This window comes from Muntiacus reevesi, chromosome 5, assembly GCF_963930625.1.
Source record: "Muntiacus reevesi chromosome 5, mMunRee1.1, whole genome shotgun sequence".
Taxonomy (NCBI): domain Eukaryota; kingdom Metazoa; phylum Chordata; class Mammalia; order Artiodactyla; family Cervidae; genus Muntiacus; species Muntiacus reevesi.
This window is the reverse complement of record NC_089253.1, coordinates 75,613,890-75,641,480: the sequence shown is the minus strand read 5'-3', so window position 1 is coordinate 75,641,480 and position 27,591 is coordinate 75,613,890. Positions and strand designations below refer to the sequence as shown.

Here is a 27,591-nt window from a genome sequence, read left to right as displayed (position 1 = left end):
TGAGGGTGAAGGAGGAGAGTGAAAGAGCCGGCTTAAAACTAAACATTAAAAAAACTAAGATCATGATATCCAGGCCCATTACTGCATGGCAAAAATAAGGGGGAAAGGTGGAAGCAGTGACAGATTTCCTCTTCTTGGGCTCTAAAATCACTGCAGATGGTGACTGCACCCATGAAATCAGAAGACGTTTGGTTCTAGGAAGGCTATGACAAACCTAGATAGTGTGTTGAAAAGCAGAGACATTACTCTGCTGACAAAGGTCCATATAGTCAAGGCTATGGCCTTCCCAATTGTTACATCTGCTTTAATCATTAATGAAAAGATTGCATTAAAAAAATCTAAATGAAGTTACTGTGGTTCAAGGCTTCCAAATGGAGCTGAGTGGTCATTTTGGACATGGTTTCAGACATGTTCCTGGATTACTAAGAACTTATATTTTTTGTATCAGACTCAAGGACACAATTGTCTATTCCCAAAACAATATAACTGACACCGGCAACTTTGTGGCCTTGTAGTTATGCAACCATCTCACACTGCAATCAGTCCTTGCTCAGCAAGCAACATTACTTTTCCTCAGCTCCCATTACAATCCTTGACAAAGAGCTAACGTAATTTTGTGGTTTTTGCCCTTATAAACCTTCTCCATTTTATAGTCTGGCGGAACACAATTCAAGTGATTCTTGAATCTGTGTATCCTGAGCTGTAATCTTCAGTTTCTGGCATAAAACTCTTTTCTATTCTTTTTTTTTTTTTTTTTTTAGTTGGAGGTCTTTTCTATTCTTACTACAGATTGACTTATTGGTTATTTCCACCAGTACAACAAAGCAATCAATGAAAAAAACACAAACAAAACCCTCAGTTTCTAGAAACTTGGCCTTGTACAATGGATAAGATAATTTGTAAAGATTATCTTTTGGGAGATTATCAAGAATGACAAAATAATATGTCCTATCATGGAGCAACCACAAATAGAAAATAATTTTAGATTTTAAATAGATTTCATAGTTTTATAAAAAGATGCAAATGAAGAGAAAAGACGCAAAATGTTGAGTTTTTTAAGCATTTTTCCTATGTCCACAGAAAGGCAGAAGAATGCATTATTACTCAACAATCCTGATTTCTTTTGTATGATTTCACAATGACCACTTTCTCCCAGATTTCCTGAGATCATCAACTATACTACATTCCCAGGACTTCAAGGTCAATGATCAACAGTACTATTGCAGGAAGATCAAAAGTCAACAGAAGAATTTAGTAAAGAAGCCAGTTGTAAACAGAGCTTATGCACAAAGGTCAAATGCAGTCAAGGCCCTCTTGAGCCCTCTATGGGCCTACAGTGGACACTGCATTGTGACCATGCCTTATTTGAGGATGAGTCATTTCACTTTTAAAAAATTATTATTAATTTTATTGGATTATAATTGATTTACAATGTGTTAGTTTCAGGGGTGCAGCAAGGTGAATCAGTTGTGCACATACACATATCTACTCTTTTCAGATCCTATTCCCAGATAGGTTGCTACAGAGTATTGAGTTTGGAATTCCCTGTGCTATACAGTAGGTCCTTGTTAGCTGTCTATTTTATATATAGCAGGGTCTACTAGGTATTTTGATAGAGGCAAGAAGTCAGTGAAGACAAGTTTTTGCAAAAATAGTTTTTCACAAAAATAGTCCTTTAAGCAGGGATCTAATGCCTGATGATCTGAGATGATTGTTGCTGTTTAGTCACTAAGTCATGTCTGACTTTGCGACCAGACAGGGTCTTTGTGACCCTGTGGACTGTAGCATGCCAGGCTCCTCTGTCCATGGGATTTTCCAGGAAAAAATATTGGAGTGGATTTCCATTTCCTCCTCCATCATTCTTGTTTTGCCCAGGATGGGGGGACTGTTGTTTAAACTTGGTATTTTAATCAGTCTTGAAACTTCGGTTGTCTCTCCACGGTTTTAAGACAACAGCAATTTCAGCATTTTTCCCCACCCCATCCACATTCTCCTTGAAGAGCAAAAACCAGGTTTCACCCTTTTAATTGATTTTTAAAATATTATTTATTTAAGTGTTTTTCTTTTTAACCTCATCTTAGGCACTACCTGTTGAAGACTTCAACAGATAAGAAATTAGCTCAACTGACTTCACTAGGTGAATATCCTTCCTGCCCCATATTTCCCACCCCACAAATTTGAGTTACAAATATTCAAGTGTTTTCATTATTATGAAGGCAATTCAGGGCCACGTTATCATCACTATGATTTTCTTTTCCTGTATAACATGTTTTCCCTAGAGCTAATAATTTTTAAATTTGCTTGGTTTTCTATATGCCAACCACTACTATACCACAGACCTCCTTATGCTATCTACATCCTTTCCTAGTAAATTTATTCACATCAGATTTTCTTCATTTTCTTAAAGAAGTGCCTCAGGAGCCCTCTGGTCTGTCTCTGATCTGATCCGGTTGCTCCATCCCTGGGGCATCTGAGGGTGGCCTCCACGGTGCCTCAGGGTTTCCTTTCTGTTCTCCCCCATGTTAGGTATCCACTTCCTGTATCCCATGCCCGCCTCTTTCTAGGTTCATTCCATTTTAGAGGAGCATTTCCTTGAGTGACTTCCTGGAAAGGTGTATGTGGGAGATTAGTGTCTGAGGAAACAAATTACTGTGTCCAGCAATTTGCTGGATCTATATTCCTATATTCCTGCCCTTTGTTAGGTGACCTCCAATGCTTCCCTACAGATGAATGTAACTCCCCATGTCACCGATACCAGGCTTGGGCATGTCATTTGCTCTGCCCAATAGAATATGAGGTGACATCTGAACAGAAGCTTTATAAGCTATCTCCCTTTAGTTTCTGCTCTTTCATCCTGGATCCTAGAATGAGGACCTTGGAGCAGGGGAGGAACTGTGGAGTCATAGCTATCTGTAAATTGAGCAAATAACAAACTTTTTCCAAGGTACTGAGATTGGAGGGTTCCCTCGGTAAAACTTAATTTAAATGTGTCTGGGAAATGTCTTTATTCAATGCTTTCCTTTAATTGTTTGAATACATATTCCAGGATGGAAATAGTTTTCTTTCAGAAATTTGAGGGCATTGCTCCACAATCTTCTAGTATTGCCCTTGAGAAGTCCAAAGCCACTCTGATGCCTGATTGTTTTAAAGAACCCCTCCTTTGCCTCTGGAAGAATATAGGAGCTTCTCTTTGTCACCATTATTCTGAAATTCTGAGATCATAGGCCTTGATATTTCATCTACTTTCACCCTTTGGCAAGGCACTAAGCAGGCCTTTTCAGTTCGGAAATATATGTTCTTTAATTTCGCAAAAATTTCTTAAATAATCTTATGGATGATTTCTTCCACTCCATGTTCTTTTTTCTGAAATTCCTATATCCAAATCTTTAACTGTTTTTCTGCCTCTTTTTTCTTTTTGACTCTATTTTCTGAGATATTTCTGTAATTTTTTTTTCTTTTCAAGCTTCTTTTTCACTTCAGTTGTTCTTAATTTCCAGGAGTCTTTTTGTTGTTGTTGTTGTTTTAATCTAGTTTCCCCTGAAAGCTGAGCCTGAGACAAAGGCTTGCTTATGGTAGCTTATTTGGGAAGTCATCCCAGGGATAAGAGGTACGGGCTGGGAGGTGAAAATGTAAAGGAGGAAAATACAATACAAGGATGTCTTTCTAACTTGGCCACTGCTGTTGGTAACTGGTGTTTGATTCTGTGCAGTCTTTTGAGAAGATTTATAAAATGAGTTTCAGAACTGTTCACCCAGGGAGCAAAAAGTCGGAGCATTAGCTCCATCCCTCTTTGGTCATGGGCAAACCTCACAGATTTTGAATTTCCTGTGTTTCCAGGTTGCATATATATGATTGCCAAGAAGACTGGTGTCCAATAGAAACCACAAAGGAATGGACCAAGAGAGTAAGTGACAATATCAAAATCTGAAACTTCTGTTTGGCCAAAGGTATCAGTGGTGGCTGAACAATGATTCCCCCAAAGACAGCCCCGAGGTAACCCCCAGAACCTGTAACTGGTACCTTATATGGCAAAAGAGACTTTGCAGATGTGATTAAAATGTGAAGATTATCCTGAGTTATCTGGGTGGGAACAAAATGTAATCGCCAGGGTCCTTATAAGAGGAAGTCAAGGAACTTCCCTGGTGGTCCAGTGACTAAGACTCTGTGCTCCCAGTGCAGGGGGCCCAGGTTTGATCCCTGGTCAGGGAATTAGATCCCACATGCCACAGCTGAAGATCTCATGTGGCACAACTAAGACCCAGGGCAGTCAAATAAATGACTTTTTTTTTTTTTTTAAAGAAGGAGTCAAGAAGGTCAAAGGAGGTGATGTGACAGAGGAGAGGTAGGAAAGGCAATGCAGTGCGGAGCCGTGAGCCAAGTATGAGAACAGCCTCCAGAGCCTGGGAAAGACAAAGAAACAGAGTCTCTGCTGGAGCCCTTAGGTAGAATGAACCTGCTTGATTTTAGCCCTTTAAGAGTCATTTTGGACTTCTAATCCTATGAGAGAATAAATTTGTGGGGTTTTTTTTTAGCCACTAAATTTGTGAAAATTTGTTATGGCAGCAATAAGAAACAAATTAGTTTCCATGGGATCAAAACAGTATCCATACACAGAGATAAAATATGAGTGACAGGATGGGAAAAATGCTTGAGGCTTATTTAACAAAGGACATTCTGAAAACAAAGAGGATTCTTTTTTTTTGTTTTTAATTCAATGAACACATAGAAATTACTTTGTGCCAGGCACTAAATGCTTTACCAATACTAATTCATTTCATCCTCATAACAACTTTGAAAGTGAAATCCCTCAGTTGTGTCCGACTCTTTGCAACCCCATGGACTGTAACCCGCCAAGCTCCTCTGTTCATGGGATTCTCCAGGCAAGAATACTGGAGTGGATTGTCATTTCCTTCTCCAGGGGATCTTCTCTACCCAGGGATCGAACCCAGGTCTCCCCAATTGCAGGCAGACTCTTTACCCTCTGAGCCACCAGGGAAGCTCATAACAACTTTATGAGATCCTTATTATTTACCATTTACATCAGAGGAAACTGAGGCACAGAGGATAAGTAATTTGTCCAAGGTCCCAAGAACCCTTAAAGAAATGACAGCAACCCAGCAGAAAATTAGCAAAAAATTGTAAACTCAGACAGCACACATTTGAAGATATCGTGTCAACTCAAGCCTCCGGAAAGCACATACCAAGATGGAACAAGAAGTGTAGTGGTCTCCTGGCAGAGATGCCTGTGAACAGGAAAGGGAGCAGTAGTAAGAGCCTTGGGCTTCCCAGGTGGTCCAGTGATTAAGAATCCGCCTGCCAACGCAGGGGACATGGGTTCTACCCCTGGTCCAGGAAGATTCCACATGCCATCCAGCAACTAAACCCACGTGCCACAACAATTGAGCCCGAGTGCCTAAAGGCCATGCTCAGCAGCAAGAGAAACCACTGCAATGAGAAGCCCACCCACCACAACTGGAGAGTAGCCCCCGCTTGCCAGAACTAGGGAAAGCCTGTGTGCAGCAACAAAGACTCAGTACAGCCAAAAATAAATATAAATAAGTAAAATTACAAAAAAAAAGAAAAAAAAAAAAGCCTCAGACCACAGTACAGGTCTGACACTGGCCATCAGGAGAGCAGGGAGGAAGGCAGAGCCTCGGCTGGCAGTGCAGCTCTGTCTTGGCCAGACACGGGGCAGGACTGGCCCGGCGCTGGTGTCCCGGCCACGCTCAGCTACAGGCTGGGAACAGCTCAGGAAGAGTGACGCGTCAGTGTGAACCTGCAGTGAACCTCACACATGTGGCGACTGCAATTGGAGGCTGTCAGCTAACTGCAGGTTTTTGCAGGAGGTGTTTTTCTTTTTTTTCAAAATACTGTATTGAGCTATAATTGGAATATAATAAACTGCAAATATTCAGAATATACAGCTTTTCAAAGTTTGGTATATGTACACCCATGAATTAACACAGTAAATAGATCCCTCCTTCCATCCACATCTTCCCTCTTCACCAAGGAAACCATTGATCTGCAATCACCATACACTAGCTTGCACCTTCCAGAATCTTATGTGAGTTAAGTCGTGCAGTATGTACTCTTTCGCACCTGGCTTCTTTAACTTAGCCTAATTATTTTGAGGTTCATCCACCTTGTTGTATGTACAAATAGTTCATTTCTTTCCATCGCTGAATAGTATTGCTATGTACAAACATGCCACAATTTATCCAAAAACCCACTGATTGACTTTTCAGTTGTTTCTAGTTTTTTGGCTATTAATAATTAAGGCTCCTATGAACATTCAGGTACAAGTCCTTGAATGGAATGTTGGATATATGCCTAACTTTTAAAGAAACTGCCTGTTTTCCAACTGGTTATACCAGTTCACATTCCCACCAGCAGTATGAGGGTTCTGGTTGCCCCGCATCCTTGTCAGCACCTGGTACAGTCAGTCTTTCAGCCATTCTAATAGGTATGTGAACTTTCCCTGGTGACTCAGTGGTAAAGAATCTGCCTGCCAATGCAGGAGATGTGGGTCTGATCCTTGAGTCGGGAAGTTCCCCTGGAGAAGGAAATGGCAACCCACTCCAGTATTCTTGCCTGGGAAATCCCACGGACAGAGAAGCCTGGAGGGCTGCAGTCCACTGGGGTTGCAAAAGTGTTGGACATGACTTAGCGACTAAACAACAATAGATATGTAGTGGTGTTTTGTGATTTTAATTTCCTTAACAACTGATTATGTTGAACATCTTTTCTTGTGCCTATTTGCCATCTTTACATCTTTTCCAGTTGAGTGTCTGTTCAAATCTTTTGTGTACTATTTATGCAGGGTGGGGGATTTCACTGAGATTTCACCATTCTTTGTGCTATGGATATAAGTCATCTCTCAGATATATGCTTGCAAATAAGTTTTTTTCCTGACATGTATCTTGTTTTCTCATTCTCCTAAGTGTCTTTGGAGGAATAAAAGATTTCAATGTTGATGTCCAATTTTTTTCTTTTATAAATTTTGTCTCTTGTGTGGTACCTGCCTAGCCAAGGTCCCAAACATTTTCTCCTGTTTCCTTCTGGGAGTTTTATGGTTTTATACTTGGACTTATGACGGGTTTTGTTGTACACAGTGCAAGGGAGAGGTCCAATTTCATGTTTTTTAAACATATGGATATCTAATCACACCAGCATCATTTGTTGAATAGACTATCCTTTCTCCATTGACTTGCCTTTGCATTTTAACTGAGGCTTTATAATAAGACATGAAAGAAAGAGGTTTTACCAGAATTGAAAGAGACATATGTACCCCAATGTTCATCGCAGCACTGTTCACAATAGCTAGGACATGGAAGCAAGCTAGATGTCCATCAGCAGATGAATGGATAAGAAAGTTGTGGTACATATACACCATGGAATATTACTCATCTATTAAAAAGAACACATTTGAGTCAGTTCTAATGAGGTGGATGAAACTGGAGCCTATTATACAGAGTGAAGTAAGTCAGAAATAAAAACACCAAAATGGTATATTGACGCATATATATGGAATTTACAAATATGGTAACGACGACCCTACATGCGAGACAGCAAAAGAGACACAGATATAAAGAACAGCCTTTGGACTCTGTGGGAGAAGGTGAGGGTGGGATGATTTGAGAGAATAGCATTGAAAGATATATATTACCACATGTGAAATAGATCACCAGTCCAAGTTCGATGCATGAAACAGGGCACTCAAAGTCAGTGCACTGGGACAACCCAGAGGGATGGGATGGGGAGGGAGGTGGGAGGGGAGCTCAGGATGGGGGACACATGTACACCCGTGGCTGATTCACGTCAATATATGGCAAAAACCACTGCAATATTTTACAGTAATTAGCCTTCAATTAAAATAAATTAATTTTTTTAAAAAGAGGAGGTTTTAGCTCTTCACTTTAATTCTTCTTTTGTGGAATAGTTATAGCTATTCTAGGTCTTTGCTTTTCCATATAAATTTTAGAATCAGCTTGCCAATTTCTACCAAAAAAAAAAAAAAGCCTGCTAGGATTTTAATTAAGATTGAACTGAATTTATAAATCAACTTGGGGAAAATCAGTATCATCAAAATATTCATTCTTCTGACACATGAATAAGATATATGAAATTTTTTAATATGACTCACTTTTTAACTGTCTTCTTAATTTCTCTCAGTAATGTTCTATAGCTTCCTGTGTATGTCTTGTGATTTTTTAAAAGTTTTTTTTTACAGTAGGTCATTATTCATTTTATATACAGTAATGTATATACGTTACTTTCAAATTCCTAATTTACCCCTCACCCCATGTCATCTTCATCCATTCATTTGTCAATGAACATCTAGTTTGCTTCTGTGTCGTGGGTATTGTAAACTGTGTTGTTATGAACACAGAGGTGCATGTGTCTTTTCAAATTATGGTTAGGGTATATGCCCACAGTGGGACTGCAGAGTCACACAGTAGTTCTATTTTTGCTTTTTTGAGGGACGTTTGTACTTTCCTCCATGGTGGCTGCACCAATTTACATTCCCATCAACAGTGTAGGAGGGTTCCCTTTTCTCCACACCCTCTCCAGCATGTGTTATATGTAGACTTTTTGGTGATGGCCATTCTGACTGATGCGAGGGGATACATCACTGTAGTTTCTTCTTTCAGTTTTATCAGGTTTTGCTTCATGTGTTTCAAAGCTGTTTATGTGTAATTACATTTAGAATTATTATGTCTTCTTGGTGAATTGACTCTTTTTTACCAATACATTCGGTCCCTCTTTATTCTTGGATATCCTTGGCTCTGAAGTCTACTAATTAACACAGTCATGCTAGCTTTCTTTTGATTATGTTGGCATGAACTGTTTTTTCCATCCTTTTACTTGTGACCTACTTGTATCACTATATTTGAAGTTTCTTGAGGAGAGGATACAGCTGGTTCTAGTTTTTTGATTCTGACAATCTCTGTGTGCACAGACTACTTACATTTCATATAAGTATTGATACGGGCTTCCCAGGTGGTGCAGTTGGTAAAGAATACATCTACCAATGCAGGAGACATGGAGATGTGGGTCTGATTCCTTTGTCAGGAAGATCCCTAATCCCCTGGAGGAGGAAATGGCAATCCATTCCAGTTTCTTGCCTAGAAAATCCCATGGACAGAGGAGGCTGGAGGGCTACAGTTCATGGGGTCACAAAAGAGTCAGACATGACCGATCACATGTGTGCACATGCACACGTGTGCACACACACAATTGATGTGTTTGCATTTAGGCCTACCATTTCATTATTTGGTTCATGTTTCCCATATTTTGTTTCTGATGCCCTTTTCTTGCCCTCCTTTATTAAAATGTTTAGTTTTTCATTTTATCTATTGTTTCTTAAATTTCTTTGCAGCACCCTTTAGTGATTGCTTGAGGGATGAGGATATACATACTTACCTTTTCAGTCTACTGACAATAACTATTTTTTACATTGAGTGGAGTGTATTAGTAGAAACTTTACTATCATATAGGTATCTTTTTCTCCTCTATGCTATTGATGCCTTATGTAGTACATCTACACACAGTGAGAACATTTATGTCATATTTTACTTCTATTATCAAATATATTTTAAGAACTCAAGATAATAGCCTCTTCATTTAACCCAGATAATTGCCATTTCATTTTCTCTTCATTCCTGAACATTCCAATTTTTTTTTATGGTGTCATTTCCCTTTTAACTAAAGGACTTCCTTTAGTGATTCTAAACCAAGTCTGATGGCAATGGATTCTCTTCCTTTTTCTTTACCCAAGAATGACTTTATTTCACTTTTGTTCCTGAAGGTTATTATCTGTGGATATTGAATTCTGGGTTAACAGTTCCTTCCTTTCTGCAATTTAGAAATATTGTGCCACTTCCCTCTGGCCTCCATGATTTCTGATGAGAAATCCAGTAATTCAAATCAGTTTCCCTTGAGGTAATGCTTTTTGCTGGCTGCTTTTAAGATCATAGTCCCGTTTCATTGTGACTGTGACTAGATTTCCATTATGATGGATTACTTTGGCCTTCCTGAATCTATAGGTTTAAATTTTTCACCAAATTTGAAATTTCCAACCAATATTTCTCCAACTATTTTTTTCAGCACCACACTTTCTCCTGTCCTGCTGGTATTCTGGATGGCACAAACATTACACATTTTATTATTGCCCTACAAGTGTCTAAATTTCTGCTCATGGTTTTGCTTTATTTTCCCAATCTTTTTCTCTGTTTTTCAGATCAAATTCTCTTAGTTCATCTTCAAGTTTACTATGCTCAAGACTGTTAAGTAGTTTTTCAATTTTGGTTGCTTTTCAGTTGTAAAATTCCCACTTATTCTTTTAAAAATACCTATTTGATTAGTTTTTTTTCATTAATTTCAAGAGTGTTCATGATTATTTGCTACAGCACTTTTGTAATAGCTGTTTTAATGTCTTTGTCAGATAACTCCAATATCTCTGACTGGGATATGCTGATTGTCTTTCTCTAAGAAATGATACTTTTTCCATTTCCTGGCATACTATTTTGGATAGTATCCTTGACATTTTGAATATTGTTACCAACTCAGGGTCTTGGTTAAATACTATGGAGAACACAGAACTTTTGTCTGTTTCAGTAGGCAGTCAACCTGGTTAGGTTGCAGGCAAAAGTTTTTTTTGGTTTCTTTTAGTTTCAGGTATTCTACACAAGGTAAAAGGTTTTGAAAGCTGAACTGACATTGGAGTCATAGCCTGCAGAAGACAGGTTGGGATGTCAGTTCAGCTTTCAAAATTTTGGTACTGCATTTTCGACCTACTGCCTGTGAATGTCTCCTGATTGCCAGCCTGGGATTTGGGTGTAGTCTGTTGTAGCCACACGTTCCAGGGAACAAACTCACTCAGAAGGACAATGCAGATAGTGGAGTGCAGTTTATTACACCAGTGGGCCCAAGGCAGAGTCTCCTCTTAGCCAAGGACCCCAACCAGTTTTTGTGAAAACCTTATATATCCTAAGTGTACATGCCCAAACCCACCTCCCCAAATTCTCTGAAACTAGTCTGAACAAAGGAAAAAGAAAGATACAATCAAAGTTAACCTGTGATTCATATGCCTTAAGCCTAGGTAGTTAACAGTGGACAATTATCAATAGACCTGTGGTCATACCCCAATACGCATAATAAAATTTATGATTCTATTCAGTTACACAGATAATTAGGGTACTGTTTTAGGCAAGGGAGAGTCTAGGTACAAGCCCTGGGGCTCTTCCTTCCGGGGGCCTGGTTTTCCAGCTGGTATGTCGTTTCCATAGATAGTGGGCATACAGCTCAAAGTCCACAGTCTGGCCCAAGATGGAGTCCTGCTTTCAAGATGGAGCCTGTTCTGTCAGTTTCCTCCTTCATACTCAATTTCTAAGTTTTTAACATGCTAAAAGAATCAGATTCATACACATGTGCACACTGGGGGTAGACTGAGAACTATATCAACAGTTTTATGGGGTCATTTATTTTTAATTCCTTCTTCTCTATGAGCTCCCTGGTACTTTCTGGTTCCTTCTATTCATTCTCTGGACAAAAGACTGAGGTTTCAACTACCATGTGTACTTTCCCCATCATCTTTTGTATCCAGAGCCAAGCAAATAGAGAACAAAGAGAAAAAAATGACGGTTAGTTCCAACCTCTTGGAAATAAAGCTGTACTGGAAAGGAAGGGCTATCTCCCTGAGTTTTGGCTCCTACTGGCTTCACTGCAGGTAGTTCATGCTGTCACCACCATGGGATTGCTTGGGGGTGTGCTCTAAGAGGACAAAGAAAAGGTGGAAAAAAGAAAAAGGATTTCTGCACTCTCTCCGAATATAAGTACCCTTCTACTTCTTAGACCAGACCTAAAGGTTTCTGGCACTCTCGGGTCTGCAACCCAGTACTCACTTCTAGGTTTCCAGTGCATTGAATTCAACGCACTGGGGGATTGAATTCAATGTGTTGGGGGATACCCCCAAGGGGAAATTGGTAAGAATCAATCATCACCAGTTCAGTGGTACTTCACATGCTGGTCTTCCTGCCCAATCCACCTCTTTTCTTTTCTGAGTCCTCAAACAGCTGCTGTGTGTATCCACAGCTGGATTCTGCGGAAGAGCCGAGGTGGAGTGTGCTTCTATCATCTTTTTCTGGAACCAGCCCGATTACTACTTTTTTTTTTTTTTCGATTACTACTTTTAATGTAAGAAAAAAGAATGAAATACTTTTCTTTCTTCTCATGCCATCATAAACTTTAACTGCAAAGCTAGAGGAATGTGTGTGCCTGCGTGCTCAGTCATGTCCAATTCTGCGACCTCGTGGACTGAGCCCACCCAGGCTCCTCTGTCCATGGAATTCTCCAGGTAATACTCGAGTGAGTTGCTACTTCCTTCTCCAGGGGATCTTCCTGACCCGGGGGTCGAACCTGCACTTCTTGCACCACCTGCACGGCAGGTGGATTCTTTACCACTTGTGCCACCTGGGAAGTCCAACTAGGGGAATATTTATTTTTTTTATTTTTTTAGAAATCTATTTTTTAATTGAAGGATAATTGCTTTACAGAATTTTTTTTTATGTCAAACGTCAGCATGAATCAGCCATAGGTATACATGTCCCCTCCCTCCTGAACCTCCCTTCCATCTCCCTCCCCATCCCACTCCTAAATATTTTAAAAAGAAATAATACTAAATGCCGGGAGCCGTTATGGGGGGTCCCGCCCGTGACGAGGTCATGAAAAAAATACTGGGCAGGCAAGGCCGTCTGGGACCCCATCCATGACAAGGTCACAAGGAAAAAACCTGACAGGCAAGGCCGTCTAGGTTAAGGGACCCTCCAGGTTGGCCTCGACCTCTACCCCACCCTATATCCTCCCCCCTTTGCTGCTGTTGTTCTTGTTTGCCCTGTTGCAGATTCTTGTGTTGCCTGCCGAGAGCGCTCCTGCTCCTCTTTCACTGAATAAAGACCAACTTAAAACCCTAATTAATAAATCTTCTGGACGCTGGTACCCTATGAAGGGGCCAGAGATGAAGGAAATGCTTCCATTCAAACATTTTGCTGGCATTCTGGCTTGTTTGATAAATGTGTGATCTCATTATACAAAATGCTCTTGATTGTTCTAAACATCCGAAGCACAGTACGCTAACAAAAGAAACTATTAAACATATAGGCCCCTTCACAGGGTGAGAAAAGCTCCACAAATATGATAGCCACAAATGTGCCTAATAGAAAATACTTCAGATAGAGATTAGCTGGCGACTTCTTGCAGGTGGTTAACTTTTAGACTAAGAGCCTGTTTTGTGCCATATCTACTGTTTTTGCAGTCCTTCACATTTCTGTTCTGTAAAAATGTAATCTTATCTAGTTCCCAAAGAGATGACGCTTATTAGAAAGAAAATAGATTAATTATAAGAAAAACAGGGTCAGCTACTGAAGTTGCTTAAGTCACACCAGGTGCAAGCCATAAAATGTTAGCAGGCCTGAAGGCCAAATGATAAGAAAGACTCTTGTGAACGAAAAAGTATGTGGGTGACATCCTGTTTCTGTTGAAGGTCAAGTTGCTGTAATGTTTTGAGATGCCCTGTGTGTAAGCAATATGCACTTCCCCCAGAGATGTTGTTAAGGGTATAAAGGGGCCGCGTGAAAATACAGACTCAGCCCCGAGCTTTGTCTCACTCTCTCTCTCATTCGCCGACGACGTTTATCCTGAGGGTTCCCCTGGATCCTGCTGGGGCCGGACCCTGGCAACTAAATACTATGACATTGCCATTACCACAAGGTATATTATACTAAAAGAGGAAAAATAGGGGAGCAATAAATGTTACTTAGGGATTTGGTTTTTTTTCATTCTTAGTAGGCAGAAACTTTATTGTTCTTGGGCAATTCATTTCACTCTTTTTTTGTTTTGGACGTGGACCATTTTTAAAGTCTTTATTGAATTTGTTACAATATTGTTTCTGTTTTACATTTTGGTTTTTTGGCCAGGGGGCATGTGAGATCTTAGCCCCCAGAACAGGACTGAACATGCACTCCCTGCATTGGAAGGTGAAATCTTAACCACTGGACCACCAAGGAAGTCCCATATTTAACTCAATTTAAATTAGTTTTAGAATACAGTTACCCTTGAACAATGAATTGCAAGGGTTAGGAGTGCTGACACTCCCTGCAGTAGAAAATCCTATTTTACCTTTGTAACCAGCCCTCCAGAACTTAATTTCAACCAAATGCAGATTGTATATTACTGTATTACGTATTTGTGAAAAGAACTGGCATATAAGTGGACCCATGCAGTTCAAACTCATGATGTTCAAGGGTCAGCTGTACTTTCAAGACTATTACCATCATACTGTTGCTAGTGTTAGATTTTTCTAAGGGTAACAGAAGATATCAACTATAAAATGCTGCCAACACAGCCTCTAATCACTTAGAGCTGTGACTAACAGATTTTACATTTTTAAGACAAAACGTTGACAGGTTAGGGAGAAGGGAAAAGCCAGCCCTTTATAACAGAGAATACATGTAGCCAACAATGCTTAATGTTCCAACAATGCTATGTGCTCCAAGGAGAGTGGGTCTCCCTAAGAAGAGAACAAAATGAAATTATTTGAACTGCTAATTGTACCTAGACTGTTAATAACTATGATAACTGCATTTGGATTACCTTAGGGTCAGTAACATTTGATTAAATACATCACAAAACAGTTTGCTAAAAATTAGTCCCTTGGAAATCCCCTGGCATTCTGTGGTTAGGACTTGAGGCTCACACTGCCAGGGCCCTGTGTTTGATCCCTGGGCAGGGAACTAAGATCCCATAAGCCATGTGGAATGATTAAAAAAAAAAAAAGTAGTCCATGAAAAGTGTGATTATAGTATCCAGAACTACCTCCTGATAAAAGAAAAAAGTCAAGAGTATACAGCACTGTGACTTTTAGAATACATAATTTGCAGTTTTATTATTATACGGTCTTTGAGAGATTTAATATCTTCACCACCAATTAGTTCTCTTAATAATTTTGTATAGGTACAAATGAACATGTCTTAGATTTAAGATTTCAGTTTCCCCCACCATATAAAAACACTCTCCATGGAGATAATCTTGTTTCACTTCCCATCTGCCAAAAACAGCATTTGATAGTAGACATAGCTTAGTACAAAAGGGAGATGTTAACTTATAAACAACTATTCAATTAAAATGAGAAAACTTAAGAGCTGGCTACTTATACCGATTCCACTGAAAAATAACCATAACAATAACAGTAATAACAGCTACCATTTGTTGAGCTTTTACTATGTTCCAGGCAATGTGCCAAGAATTTAAAGTAGATTTTGCCACTTAACCCTCAAAGCCCTATGAATACTTTCAGCCCAATTTCCAGAGAAGAAAACAGAGGCTTGGAGAAATACCCTCTCAAAAACCACTGAACTAGGAAGTAGAAGTAGTGGAGCCAAGATTGCAACACAGTCTGCCTTGGAACATCTGCTCTTAATCATGGCTACAAGTTACAAGGATTCAAAGAACTAAAACCTATGTCCCTCCCCTTTCACCTTATCTTCATAGAATAGTGTTACAAAGTAGAAGATTTAAATGAGAAAGACAAAGGCCAAAAAACCATCCAGTTATCCTATTATGGGGTGGTGGGAGGGAACAGTCAAAACCCAAAAAACCCATACATTATCTGATGTTGCTTTTCTTTTCTAAGTATTTGGCTGTGCTGGGCCTTGGTTGTGGCACACAGCTTTGACTTTCTTTGAGCCATGCAGGATCTTTCCTCACAGTGCAGACTCTCCAGCGGTGGCTCACAGGCTTAGCTGCCCTGCAGCATGTGGGATCCTAGTCCCTGACCAGGGATCGTATCCACATTCCTTGCAGTACAAGATGGACTGCTGACCACTGGACCACCAGAGAAGTCCCTGACATTACTTTTCTTACTCAAGAAAACAAAATGCCCTGGAGACAGAAATGGCAACTCACTCTAGCATTCTTGCCTGGGAGATACCATGGACAGAGGAGCTTGGTGGGCTACAGTCCACGGGGTGGCAAAAGCTGGACACAACTTAGCGACTGAACAACAACAGTGTTTCACGCATCAGAATGCCAAAAATCTGGAATTTGTATTTTTGTGCAGCAATGGTGTGAAGAAACAGCATTCTCCTGGGCATGCAAAATGGGACAATCTCCGCGTAAAGCAATTTGACAGTATCTATTAAAATTAGAAATACATATGCCCTTTGACTCACCAATTTTATTTCTAGAAATCGAATGTACACATATACTACTCATGTGTATATTCAGTGCAGCATCCTAACAGCAAAAGCCTGGAAACAACCAAATGTCTATCAATAGGAGACTGAAAAAAGCTAGCATGGTTCTTTTGTAATACAACTGTGAGAAACAGTGGGGGAAAAAAAAACATATAACAGAGAAAGCTGAGTAATAAAAGTATGAAGAAACAAATAAAACGTACATACAGCATAATTAGGCTCACTTTAGTCTAAACTAACATAGAATATCCCAGTCAAGAAATCAATTATTCTTAAGAAGTTATAAACTTAAAGAGACATAATACACATTTATGTAATATTTTATTTACTGACCTCTCTGAAACATGCCAAAATTCATACAGTTAATGGAACCCTGCATGTTGAAATGCTGGTCAGCACAACAAATTCCAAATAAAAAATATTTTAATGTAGGAATCAACATATAACATTATATTTAGGTTGGTAAAATTAATTGCAAATATAAGATAAATGTCAAATATCATATTTCTGGTTTAAAGGAAACAGTTGTGACAGTCATGCTTAATACCTTGGTTAAATAAAGAGAGAAATGGGCTGGGGTATCATAGAGGTATGCAAAAATTAAACAGTTCAAATAATCTTTAGCCCTTCTGAGAAAAGATAGATGGCAAATATGTGGCAAGTATTCTGTAATATGGTGATTTCAATCCATTAGTGATCATTCTGTTCATGCATTTAAAGTAACTGCAGATGTTTCAGAGCACTGAAAATTAGATTCAAAGTAAGTCTTTGCTCAACAAGTTAATGATAATATGAACCCCTTATATTTAAAAATATAGTTTAAATTTGTAAAATTTAAGGTAAAGCATACCTGTTTTCATAATTATTTTAAGATATAATTGAGACTATACTACTATATATAATCAGCTATATTGCTGTGCACAGTTAATTCCAGTTACCTTATTTTATATTTGCTGGTCATCAAAAGCACAAAATTTATGCATCAATCTAGCAAAACAATTATATTCAATTTTCTTTTAAACACAGATTAACTAAATTTAAGGAAGAACTGGCTTTTCTTAATCTCATTTTCAAGTTACTGATACAAACTTAACAGCAGGTAATTATTTATTTTGCTTAACACCAAATAATCTACAAAAAGTTTCCAAGATAGATGCATTTTTTTTGTTCAATCTCCAAAAAATAAATAAAGGCTTCCTAACTGAAAGCATTTACATTCCTGGCTCTCTAAAGTAAACATTAAAAAACAAAGTACAAAAAAATGATCTCTTGGCTTCTGAATAGCCCACTTAGTTACATAAAGTATTTTCTCTCCCAATACTCTTTCAAATTCAAAAGATATTTACTTCCTAAAAACATAACAGTCTTCATTTCAAACCATTCAGTCCGTTTCCATGGCAACACTGCGGGATTCCTTGGCCACCATAAGTCGCATTAGTTGACTGTGGAATTTCTCAATCTTCTTTACATCTTGAGCTTGGTCTGTTCTATACACCAAACACTGTCAGGAATTTTAAAAGCACACATTAACTATGTAAAACTAGATTACTAACCATGTAGCAAACATATTCCTGGGTAAAAATCTGAGTCTTTCCCTACCACTGTTTTACTTTACTTCCTCCAGGGATAATTCAAGTTTCCAGGTTCCCACAATTACATTCCTTAAGTTTAATATTTTATAATATTTAAAATGCCACTGCTATGGACAAAAAACAAAATGAACCCTATTTGAGGCATCTCAAAAATGACCAGTAGACTAATGTAATCATATTCTGTCATGGTCTGATGACAAAAACTAAAGGTTGGAATCAGGTATTTTCTCCCTGGGATCTGGTTATAAGTGATTCTATAGTTATAGGGGGAAAAGTATATACATTTTAGGATCTCTTTCTCTGTTTATGAAATGGGAAGTGTATGGTTAATGATCATCTTTTAAAAATCAGGAATTCCTCCTTACTGCTGGTTGGTACCTACATCAAGCTAGATGAATTTGTTCAACCTTGATTTCTGGTATTATTTATAACTTTTAAACCAGTACAAACTCTTCCTTGCTTTACATTCAATTCTTCATCTTGAATCTTCAAAATTATCAAGCTTAAGATGGCAATCTCGTTTTGTAACACAAATCCATTTTTCTTCAGTCCATCTTATGGATTCATATGAGTTTTAAGCAATGGGAACTTTGTGACCCTGCAGTAATATTCATCAACTTAAAGTGATTTGGAGTTCAACCTGATCGTGCTGTCAACTTAAAAAAACCACACAGCATCAGAGTTGTGAGTTAAAGTTTTATCTGGGGCAATACGAGGACTGAAGCCCAGGAGACAGCACCTCAAACTGCTGAGACACTGTTCCAAAGACATAAAGGAGAAGGACAGTATACATGTAATTCTGGTGAAGGGGGAGTACATGCAATCAAGCATGTTTATTTCTTAGAAAGTTTCTGCTGGTCTCGTGACACTTCTGTTCGTCATGAGAAACAGTCATCACCACGAAAATTTTAGTGCTTTTCTAGATACGAGGAGATATAAGAATTGGGCTCAGAAAATCAGCTCCTGAGAATATATAATTATCTGAAGACCTGTCCTGCCAGGTTTCCGGGAGCAGAGTGTGCCTCATTTCTGCTCTCCATCCTGGGCTCCTTCAAGGGGTGTTGGAGGTCAGCAGCTGCAGCAGTACATGACTTAATCCTTGTAGAGGTAGATGGCAAGTGCCAATTTGTGGTTGACAATGCGCAACTGATTTGAATTCAAACAGCCCTTAAACCACTTACTTAGAAATGTTCAAAAAAAAAAAAAAAGAAAATTTCACACATTGTACAAATCTAACAATCTTATAAAGTGGCCATAATCATCTCCAGAGTTTCAATTTTAGCGTATGTACTATAGGAGAACATATACCTTCTCTCTACAGTTTGACACAGAAAGAGCTTCATAGAAAACAATTATAAATCAGTCATGGAATTAGAAACAAAAGATGCATAAATGGGACTATAAAAAAGTCAAAGCTATAAGACAATAATAATAGTCTACGAAGAGTTTTCTGAGCTATTAAAATGAATTACTGAGGGAAGTATACAAACTTTTCTTTAAAAATCATTAGAAAATAGATTTTTTCATTGGAGTTGGTTCACACATTTGTTGTTTAGTATGATGGATTTGATTGTATCTTTGGTCCCTTCTAGATAAGGACTAATTCTCAGTAGTTTTAAGAAAGGGAACAAGAAGTATCCTTCATACTTAGATCTTATCATGGAAATCATTAATGTTAAAGTTCTTTCCAGTATTGCTTACCATGGATCTTTAACTATATTTAATCATTACCAGAGGCCAAAAGTCATCATTTGGAGGTAAAGTCTTTTGTATTGAATTCAATTCTGCATTCTCCTCTATTTCTAAAGCAGAACATACCAATTTCTCTTCAGTAGATGTATCTATCCACTCTGTGACAATCACAAGTAGCATTTTTCTCAGTGTGAATGCTCAGGATTCAAGTATACATTTATTGAACCTACAAAGTGGCAGGCACTAGTGCTAAGTACTTCCACATATTTCATTTTGCACAACAACCCAATTAGGTAGGTGGTGGTGGTGGTTTAGTTGCTAAGTCGTGTCCGACTCTTTGCGACCCCATGGACCTACCAGGCTCCTCTGTCTATTGGATTCTCCTCCAGGCAAGAACACTGGAGTGGGTTGCCATTTCCTTCTCCAGGGGATCTTCACAACCCACGAATCGAACCCGGGTCTCCTGCATTGCAGGCAGATTCTTTACCAACTGAGCTGTAAGCAGACTATTACTATGGCACTTCACAGATGAGAAAATTAAGGCCCCCAAAGTCAAACTTTTGGCCTGATCTTCCCCAAGACTAAAATGCTGTTAGATTACTAAGCTAGGATTCAAATCTCCTCAACCTAGGTTTAGCACACAACAGCTCAATTTACTCCTTTTTCACATTTCACCAAACTTAGTAGGTTCTGCAAAGATATGACATTAATTTAAAAAGATCTGACTTCATGCAACCTCATAATGGAATCCTGAATACAAACACAGTAAAAGATATGACCAAAAGTCATTTTTAAAGTCACTATGAGATTTTTAAAAGAGTTAATCCATTAAAAGAAATGTTTGCTAAGTGCTCTTTGGGTCAGGACTAGTAACTACAAATACAGGTATGACTATAACTCATCTATTCTTGTTATTTTGAAGCCCACAACCTATTAAAAGTCAAATGTGATTTAAAAAAAAATTGTGAAACAGCACAAAAAGAGGCAGAAATAAAAACAAGAAATGAAGCAGTCCTTCTGAGATGGGTTTTGAAATATAAGCAGTTGGCTGGTTACACTGGGGCAGGGGTGGGATTCAATACTGCAAACATGGAGACAGACTTGTTCAAAAGCTCAGAGGCCTAAGACTGCATGGCATATTAAAGGAGCCCTTCAGTAACACAAAAAAAGACAGAGATTAGAGGGGATGTGAGGGTAGAGTTTACATTATGAGTGATGAGAAGCCACTAAAGATTGTTAAGCAGGGTAGTAAGAATCCAATCTGCATTTTTAGAAATCACTCTGGTGGGACAGTAGAATGGGACAACTGAAGGATGAACTGGAAGCAGGGACACAGAGCTACTAGCCCAGGCAAGCGACAATGAGGCCTTAAGAGGTTAGCAATGAGAATGAAGGGTTCATGGCAGGAAATGAGACGAGAGATTGAATCAGCAATTCACAAATGCCCAGCAAAGCACATGGAACTTATCAGAGAATCAAAACACAAGTTTTTCAAATGAAGGAATAGTAAATCTGAGAATAAAGGAAAGGAAGGGACCAAAGATGATTCCCAGGTTCTGAGCAGGTAGATGACAGTGTAATTAAAGACAGGAAGCAAGAGGAATCAGTTTGATAAGGGGATGAGGACTTCCATTCTAGACAGGCTAACCTTACGAAGTAGAGGAGGAAGGATGCTCAACTTAGACCTAGTCAGGAAGCCAAAAGAAAAATATGAGCTAACGGTACAAAACTGGAAACAGACACATACAGGCAGAACTGGACTTAATGGACTGATCCAGAAGTGGTTAAGAAGACATTAAGGACAGAATCCTGGAGAAACCAATATTGATGGGGGCAAGTCAGCAAAATAACTAGCAAAGAATGAAATAAACAGAGAAAAAGAAAAACAAGATAAAATGGAGGCAAAGATGCCAAAATAATTTCTACAAGAAGTGGTTTTCTGTATCAAAAGCAGCTAGGAGTGGGGACTTCCATGGTGGTCCAGTGGCTAAGACTCTGCGCTCCCAATGCAGGGGGCCCAGGTTCAACCCCTGGTCAGGGAACTAGATCCCATATGCTGCGACTAAGAATCCGAATGCTGCAATTAAGGATCTTGCATGTCTCAACGAAGATCTGGTGCAGCCAAATAAATATTAAAAATATTAAAAGCAGCCAGGAGGTCAAGCAAGATATGAACTGCTTAGAGTACTGGGTTTGAAAATGATGGGGCTGCTGCTGAGCCCTCGCTGAGAGCAATTTCAGGGAAAGACTTCATGTAGAAACCACATGGCAGAGGGGTAAGAAATAAATGGGATGTGAGGAAGCGAGAAGAATGAGCAGACAGGAAACGAGAGAAATGTAACTACAGAACCTATAACTTGTATTCAAATACCACTTACTTCTCACACATCTACAAGGAAACCTTTACCCCCTGTATCTATGTTTGGTCTCTATGTTCTTCTTGTTCAGCTGTTACTAAACCATACTTGACAAACTGTATTAACAAAGCGAGTTGAATTATGTTTCCAAGTGCCTATAAAAGTAGCTTCAAGAACAAGGCTCTTGACTTGGGAATGAAACACAAAATAAGCATTCTAATGGGTGACCTGCATAAATTCTATGTAAATAATTTCAAACAAATGATTAACTCAAACAAATCTGAAAGTATGCAACAAATAAAATGTATACTTACAACTAAATCATCTGTTACTTTAATACACAAACTCCCATCAGAATGCCTATATTTGAGAACCACACGGGCCTGAAATAAAAATACATATTTAGAAACAGTGACGTCAGAAGACATTTCTCATAAATAATCTAGTCTTCAAGTGAGCTAAAATAGATCCTTTTAGAATTAATTGCCAAAATACCTAATGGCACCTTTACTGTAAACTTATCACTACTGAAATGAGGGAAAACAGCACTTTGTTCATTCCCACTGCTACAATATTTTTAAGACTTAAAAGAAAGTCAGGTATGTTATTTTCAGCCACTTTGAAAAGATGTACTGAAAATTCCCAAGGCACACCCATATTCAGAGAATGTCTGTAAGATTCATAAGGTGGTTTGGCATTTCTTGCCAGTAAGACTACGTACTGAAGGGAATTCACAGCATGCTACCTCAAAAGTATACCACTTCAGCTAAAGGAAAGTTTTGAGCTGAAGGCAATTAGTTCTCTGCCCTTTCTGATCAAAGCAGGATATACATTAAGCTTTGTAAAGATAATGTAAGTTTCCAATTGTAAAGGTGTTTCTTCTCCCTGGGAAAAGAGAAGAAGGTTTGTTCCCTAAAAACCTTACCAAACAGCTCTAATATTGCCCATACATTCCCTAGTCACCTTCTCAGAACTTACTCCCTCCTACAAGCCCCAAACCTCTTTTCCTCTGCCCAACCTCTCTCCCATACTTTCCCACCCTTAAGATGGTATATAGGTCCCAAATTCCTCCTCTTTGTGAACTTCTATGCTAAGTGTAATTCTTTCTATTTATTAACCTGTCTTTTATCAGTTTAATTTGCAGAGCCCCTCTTATGAAACCTAAAAGAGTAAAGAAGAAGGTTTTCTTCTCCCCTACAATACCCACACATCTAGCCACAGAGGACTGATAGAAAAAAAAAGAGGGGGAAAGGAGCAGAAATGGGTAGTGAAGTTCAAATCCATTTCCCAGGAAAGAGCACTGCAGCTGCAGTTCATACTTTCCATTTTCCCATGGCTCTGAACAGGTGGACTCAGACTAATTACTCAGCAAAATTGTAAGTTTCTCATGATGGCATGACATGAGACACAACTTTCCACATCTAGAATAACTCCTACATTGAGTGTCATAATACACAGCACTTTTTGCTAATGGGTGTTCTACAGTCAGGAAGCCAAGAAAATGATTTAGATATTAGTATATTCCAATAAAAGAAGACAGCTCCCAATGGAGTTTACAACCTCCATGAACATTATATTTCTTTAAATGTTGGATTCAAAACAGTGTACTGCAGCAGAGACAAGTCTCTTATTAACCAAAAGTATAATAAATCACTCTAGTTTAGCTTTAGCTAGCTGTTTTAAAAATTGCTAAGTTCTACCAGCCAAAACAGGAACATATATTTAAAATGGCTCCAGTGTAGCACAGGACCCTCAAGATAATTCTGGAAACTAAATAAAAAGGGCTATTAGAGCTTTTTCTACAGCCTTTCTCATTATGCCTTCTACTCCCCTGGGTTTGCAAATTTAAAAAGGTCATGTCATCCTGAGATTTGTCTTGGTGAGGGAGGAAAGGGAACTTACCAAGCACTTAAGTAGGTGTAAGTATCTTTAGACTACCTAATAAGATTCTACTTATTGAGCTAGTAAGTTCAGTTTTACATAGTAAAAAAGTTCAGTCCTCTGGAAACAAAAGGAAACCAACTTAAAAATGTACTAAGCACGACAACGATGTAAAGTTTTAACTCCTGCTTAAAAGAATACTCAGTGGCTTCATTAGGAGAAATGAGTTAAAAAACTTTGTGATCCCATGGACTGTAGTCTGCCAGGCTACTATGTCCATGCAATTCTCCAGGCAGATACTGGAGTGGGCTGCCATGCCCTCCTCCAGGGGATCTGGAACCCGCTAAGTCTGCTATATTGGCAGGTGAGTTCTTTACCACTAGCACCACCTGGGAAGCCCCAACCCCCTTTTTATTGGTAAATTAGAAAGCGCCTAAGTTACCATGTCAGATGCCACTCAGAAGGAAAAGAAATCAAGGTTCTTGCTTTTTTAGTAACTTTGAATTCAACCAACTTAAATAATCAAAACATAAGACAACATGAATTAAGTTCTAGAAAGACATATACAGGTAAAATGCTAAAAGAGAAAACAAGGAAAGTGTGAAAAGAATTTATGGAAATAGCTTCAGAAATGTTTTTTTTTCTTCTTACTTTTAGGGAAGAAGTTAGGAGAAAGGCTGAAGCAGCAGTCTGAATGGAGACATGACGCATTCTGTGGCCTTCTGAGGCTAGCGAGGGCTGAGGACGGTGGAAATGGTGGGAGACAAAGCCAACAAGACTGGAGAGAGGGTCAGACTGGGGCCTGGAAGGTGGGACTTTTAGCAGCAGCCAGTGAAGAACCAGTTTTAAAACGGGAAACTGATTAATTCAATTTTTGTGTCTGAGATAGTTGTGGTATATATGAGAGTGAAGAAGGAATTTTAAAAGCAGGCAGACAGACTAAGAGGTTATTACATGGTCTAGCAATATCATCATTTTCACTTAGAGCGGATGCAACAGAGAATGGTAAACGGTGATAAATATGATCAAGAGGGAGAGAAGACAATTCTGTAAAACAGATCCCAAAGAGTTCTGACAAAATTTCTTTTCTTCTTTAGTTTCAGCAGTATGGACTGGTAGAACCAGCATGAACACGGTGTTTAGAGATGTGGGTTCAAATTTTAGCCTAATCTCTTAGAGATCACCAGGCAAATTATTTAATGTATCTAAGACTGTTCATTCAACTACCTCAAGGGATTGTCTTCAATTGTATAAATAAATTATACAGATAGGTATATATATATATAAAGTGTATCACATGGAAGGTATTCAATACAACTGTCAGCCAAGCTCTCTTCCCACTCATCCCCTCACCAACCTATCAAAAATATCTGTTAAAAACCAATGGAAGGTTATCATCGGAAGGCACAAGTTTTTAGGCCACTGGAATTTTCTGAAAAGAACTCATAGGTTCTCCCTCTCCTGTCTATTCTACACATGCTTTGTTCATAGCAACGCTCAATAACAATCATTTTATTTTCATTTTTCTTATAACTATGACCACATTCTTATAGGATCATTACTCTTACTGTGGATTTGTTTATTCTTTACTATCTTTCCAAATATTTTTAGTTTACACTGTGGGTACTTCTACAAAAGTCCTGTATAGTCCTCATGGTACACTGCTTAAAGAAACAAATCGTCCTATGAACAAAATCAACCAAATGGAGGAGCCAGAAATTGTGTCATAAACAAAGTACTCAACTTCACAAGTATCTAATTCATTTTATCATTTAGTACTATTACATCACTTTATTGCAAAGAATGGCACTAAGAAGGTTTTCGGCTTCTTGTTACTTATCTAGGTCTAAAAAGCTAGCAGGACTTTTAAATATTTCAAATAATATTTAGATGACAATAAAAACCAAGAGGAAGGAAAATGAAGACCCAAATGCTAAATTCCTGTCCTTGCAACTTCTTTGCTTACTAACACACACACACATGGATCCTTGTATTTCATTCATGGCCCCCCCAAAATTATGATAAGTCGATGTCAGAGGTTACCTTATTATAATTTTGTGGGGGCCATGAATGAATTGCAGGTGTGTGTGTTAGTCGCTCACTTTGTGTCCGACTCTTTGTGACCCCATGGACTCTAGACCAGTCCCGCCAGGCTCCTCTGTCCATGGAATTCTCCAGGCAAGAATACTGGAGTGGGTTGCCATTCCCTTCTCCAGGGGATCTACCTGGCCCAGGAATCAAACCCAGGTCTCCTGCATTGCAGGCAGATTCTTTACCGTCTGAGACTCCAGTGAAGCCCACAGAGATCCACAGACCCCCCTAAAACTGTTTACAAACATTTATGTGTTAAGTGCATTCTCCTGCTCTCAAAGGGCACTGACCTCCAAAACATTAAGAACCAGTAATCTGCGGGAGGTAGATGCTTCCAAATTGGGGTCTTTGATGCTTTTGAACTGTGGTGTTGGCGGAGACTTTGAGAGTCCCTTGGACTGCAAGGAGATCCAACCAGTCCATCCTAAAGGAAATCAGTCCTTAATATTCATTGGAAGGACTGATGCTGAAGCTGAAACTCCAATATTTTGGCCACCTGATGCGAAGAACTGACTCATTCGAAAAGACCCCGATGCTGGGTAAGATTGAAGGCGGGAGAAGGGGACGACAGAGGATGAGATGGTTAGAATGGCATCACCAACTCGATGGACATGAGTTTGAGTAAACTCCGGGAGTTGGTGATGGACAGGGAAGCTTGGCGTGGTGCAGTCCATGGGGTCGCAAAGAGTCGGATACGACTGAGCGACTGAACTGAACTGAAACGCCACAGGAAGCCGAAGCTGTAGCGGGAGGAGCCCTGCCCTTAGAGACACGTAAACCAACGATATGGAAATTCAGGGATTGTAGGCGGGGGAAGGCTTCTAAGAGCCCTGACTTGACCCTGATTTTGCTGGTTTCAGGCTTCACTGGGCCCTTATTAAGAGAAGAGAGGAAAAGAACAATCGGACTTCGCGCGGAATCCGTCTCTCTTCACACACAGCACCTCCTAAGATGCTGCAGAAGCTCCGGAGGCCGAGCGGACGGCAGAGAAGACATCCTGACCCGGAGCTGGGACAGAGACACTAGCTCCGCCTGCGATTTACCTTCATTGGGTCGGCGAGGTAGAGTTTCTCCGCTGCGCGACTGAACTCCTCCCAAGTCTGGTACTGCGGCATCGTGGGACCGCGGCAGAAGGACAGAAAGAGGCACGGCTGTGGACCGGAGGCGGCGCGGCGCAGCCCACCTACCTCCCTAACTCCCACAGCCGCCTACCAAGACAGAGGCCCAGAGGCTCAAAGATGGTGGCGCCACCTCGCACCAACGCCTCGCTCCATTGGTCAGCCCGGCTCGTTCTTGCCCAATGGAAAGGAGGGATGTTGCCTAGGAGGCGGAGCCCCAAGCGTGGGAGTCTGGGAGAGGGTCGGGAGAGGTGGATAGACGGGGAGACGATGGAGGTTGCCACAGCGCCCCTTGTAGGACTGGAGGAGGATCTGTCCCGCTGTCTTTCGGGCTGGACAACAACGGTAAAGCCCAGGTTTCTTCAGCAAGGATGGAGCGGGTTAGTGATAAGCGCTGGAGCTGTCTCGCCTACAGCTTAGTAAAAGAAAGGGGAGACATAAACGGAAGAGTGCAATGGAAAGCTTTATATGATAGACCTCTGTGTCTAGAGGACGGTAACAGGGATGGCACAAGCTGAATCTTGAAAAACATGATGGGTGTTGAAAAGGTGGGCAGGGCAGGACGTCGAGGCCCATTTTAGATCCGTAGTGTATTTAATGTGGTGGGCAT

General features: G+C 39.6%; 1 protein-coding gene across 1 annotated transcript; it reads right to left on the bottom strand.

Moving 5' to 3' along the window:
* Nucleotides 1–16,554: 16,554 nt before the first annotated feature.
* Nucleotides 16,555–27,112, bottom strand: SRP9 (signal recognition particle 9). Its single transcript, XM_065935546.1, has 3 exons — nucleotides 26,907–27,112; nucleotides 22,206–22,274; nucleotides 16,555–17,751 (listed from the first exon to the last, which is right to left on the bottom strand). Exons 1-3 carry the CDS (start codon nucleotides 26,976–26,978, stop codon nucleotides 17,632–17,634), a joined length of 261 nt encoding a protein of 86 aa, XP_065791618.1. The 5' UTR covers nucleotides 26,979–27,112; the 3' UTR covers nucleotides 16,555–17,631.
* Between the last annotated feature and the right edge of the window lie 479 nt (nucleotides 27,113–27,591).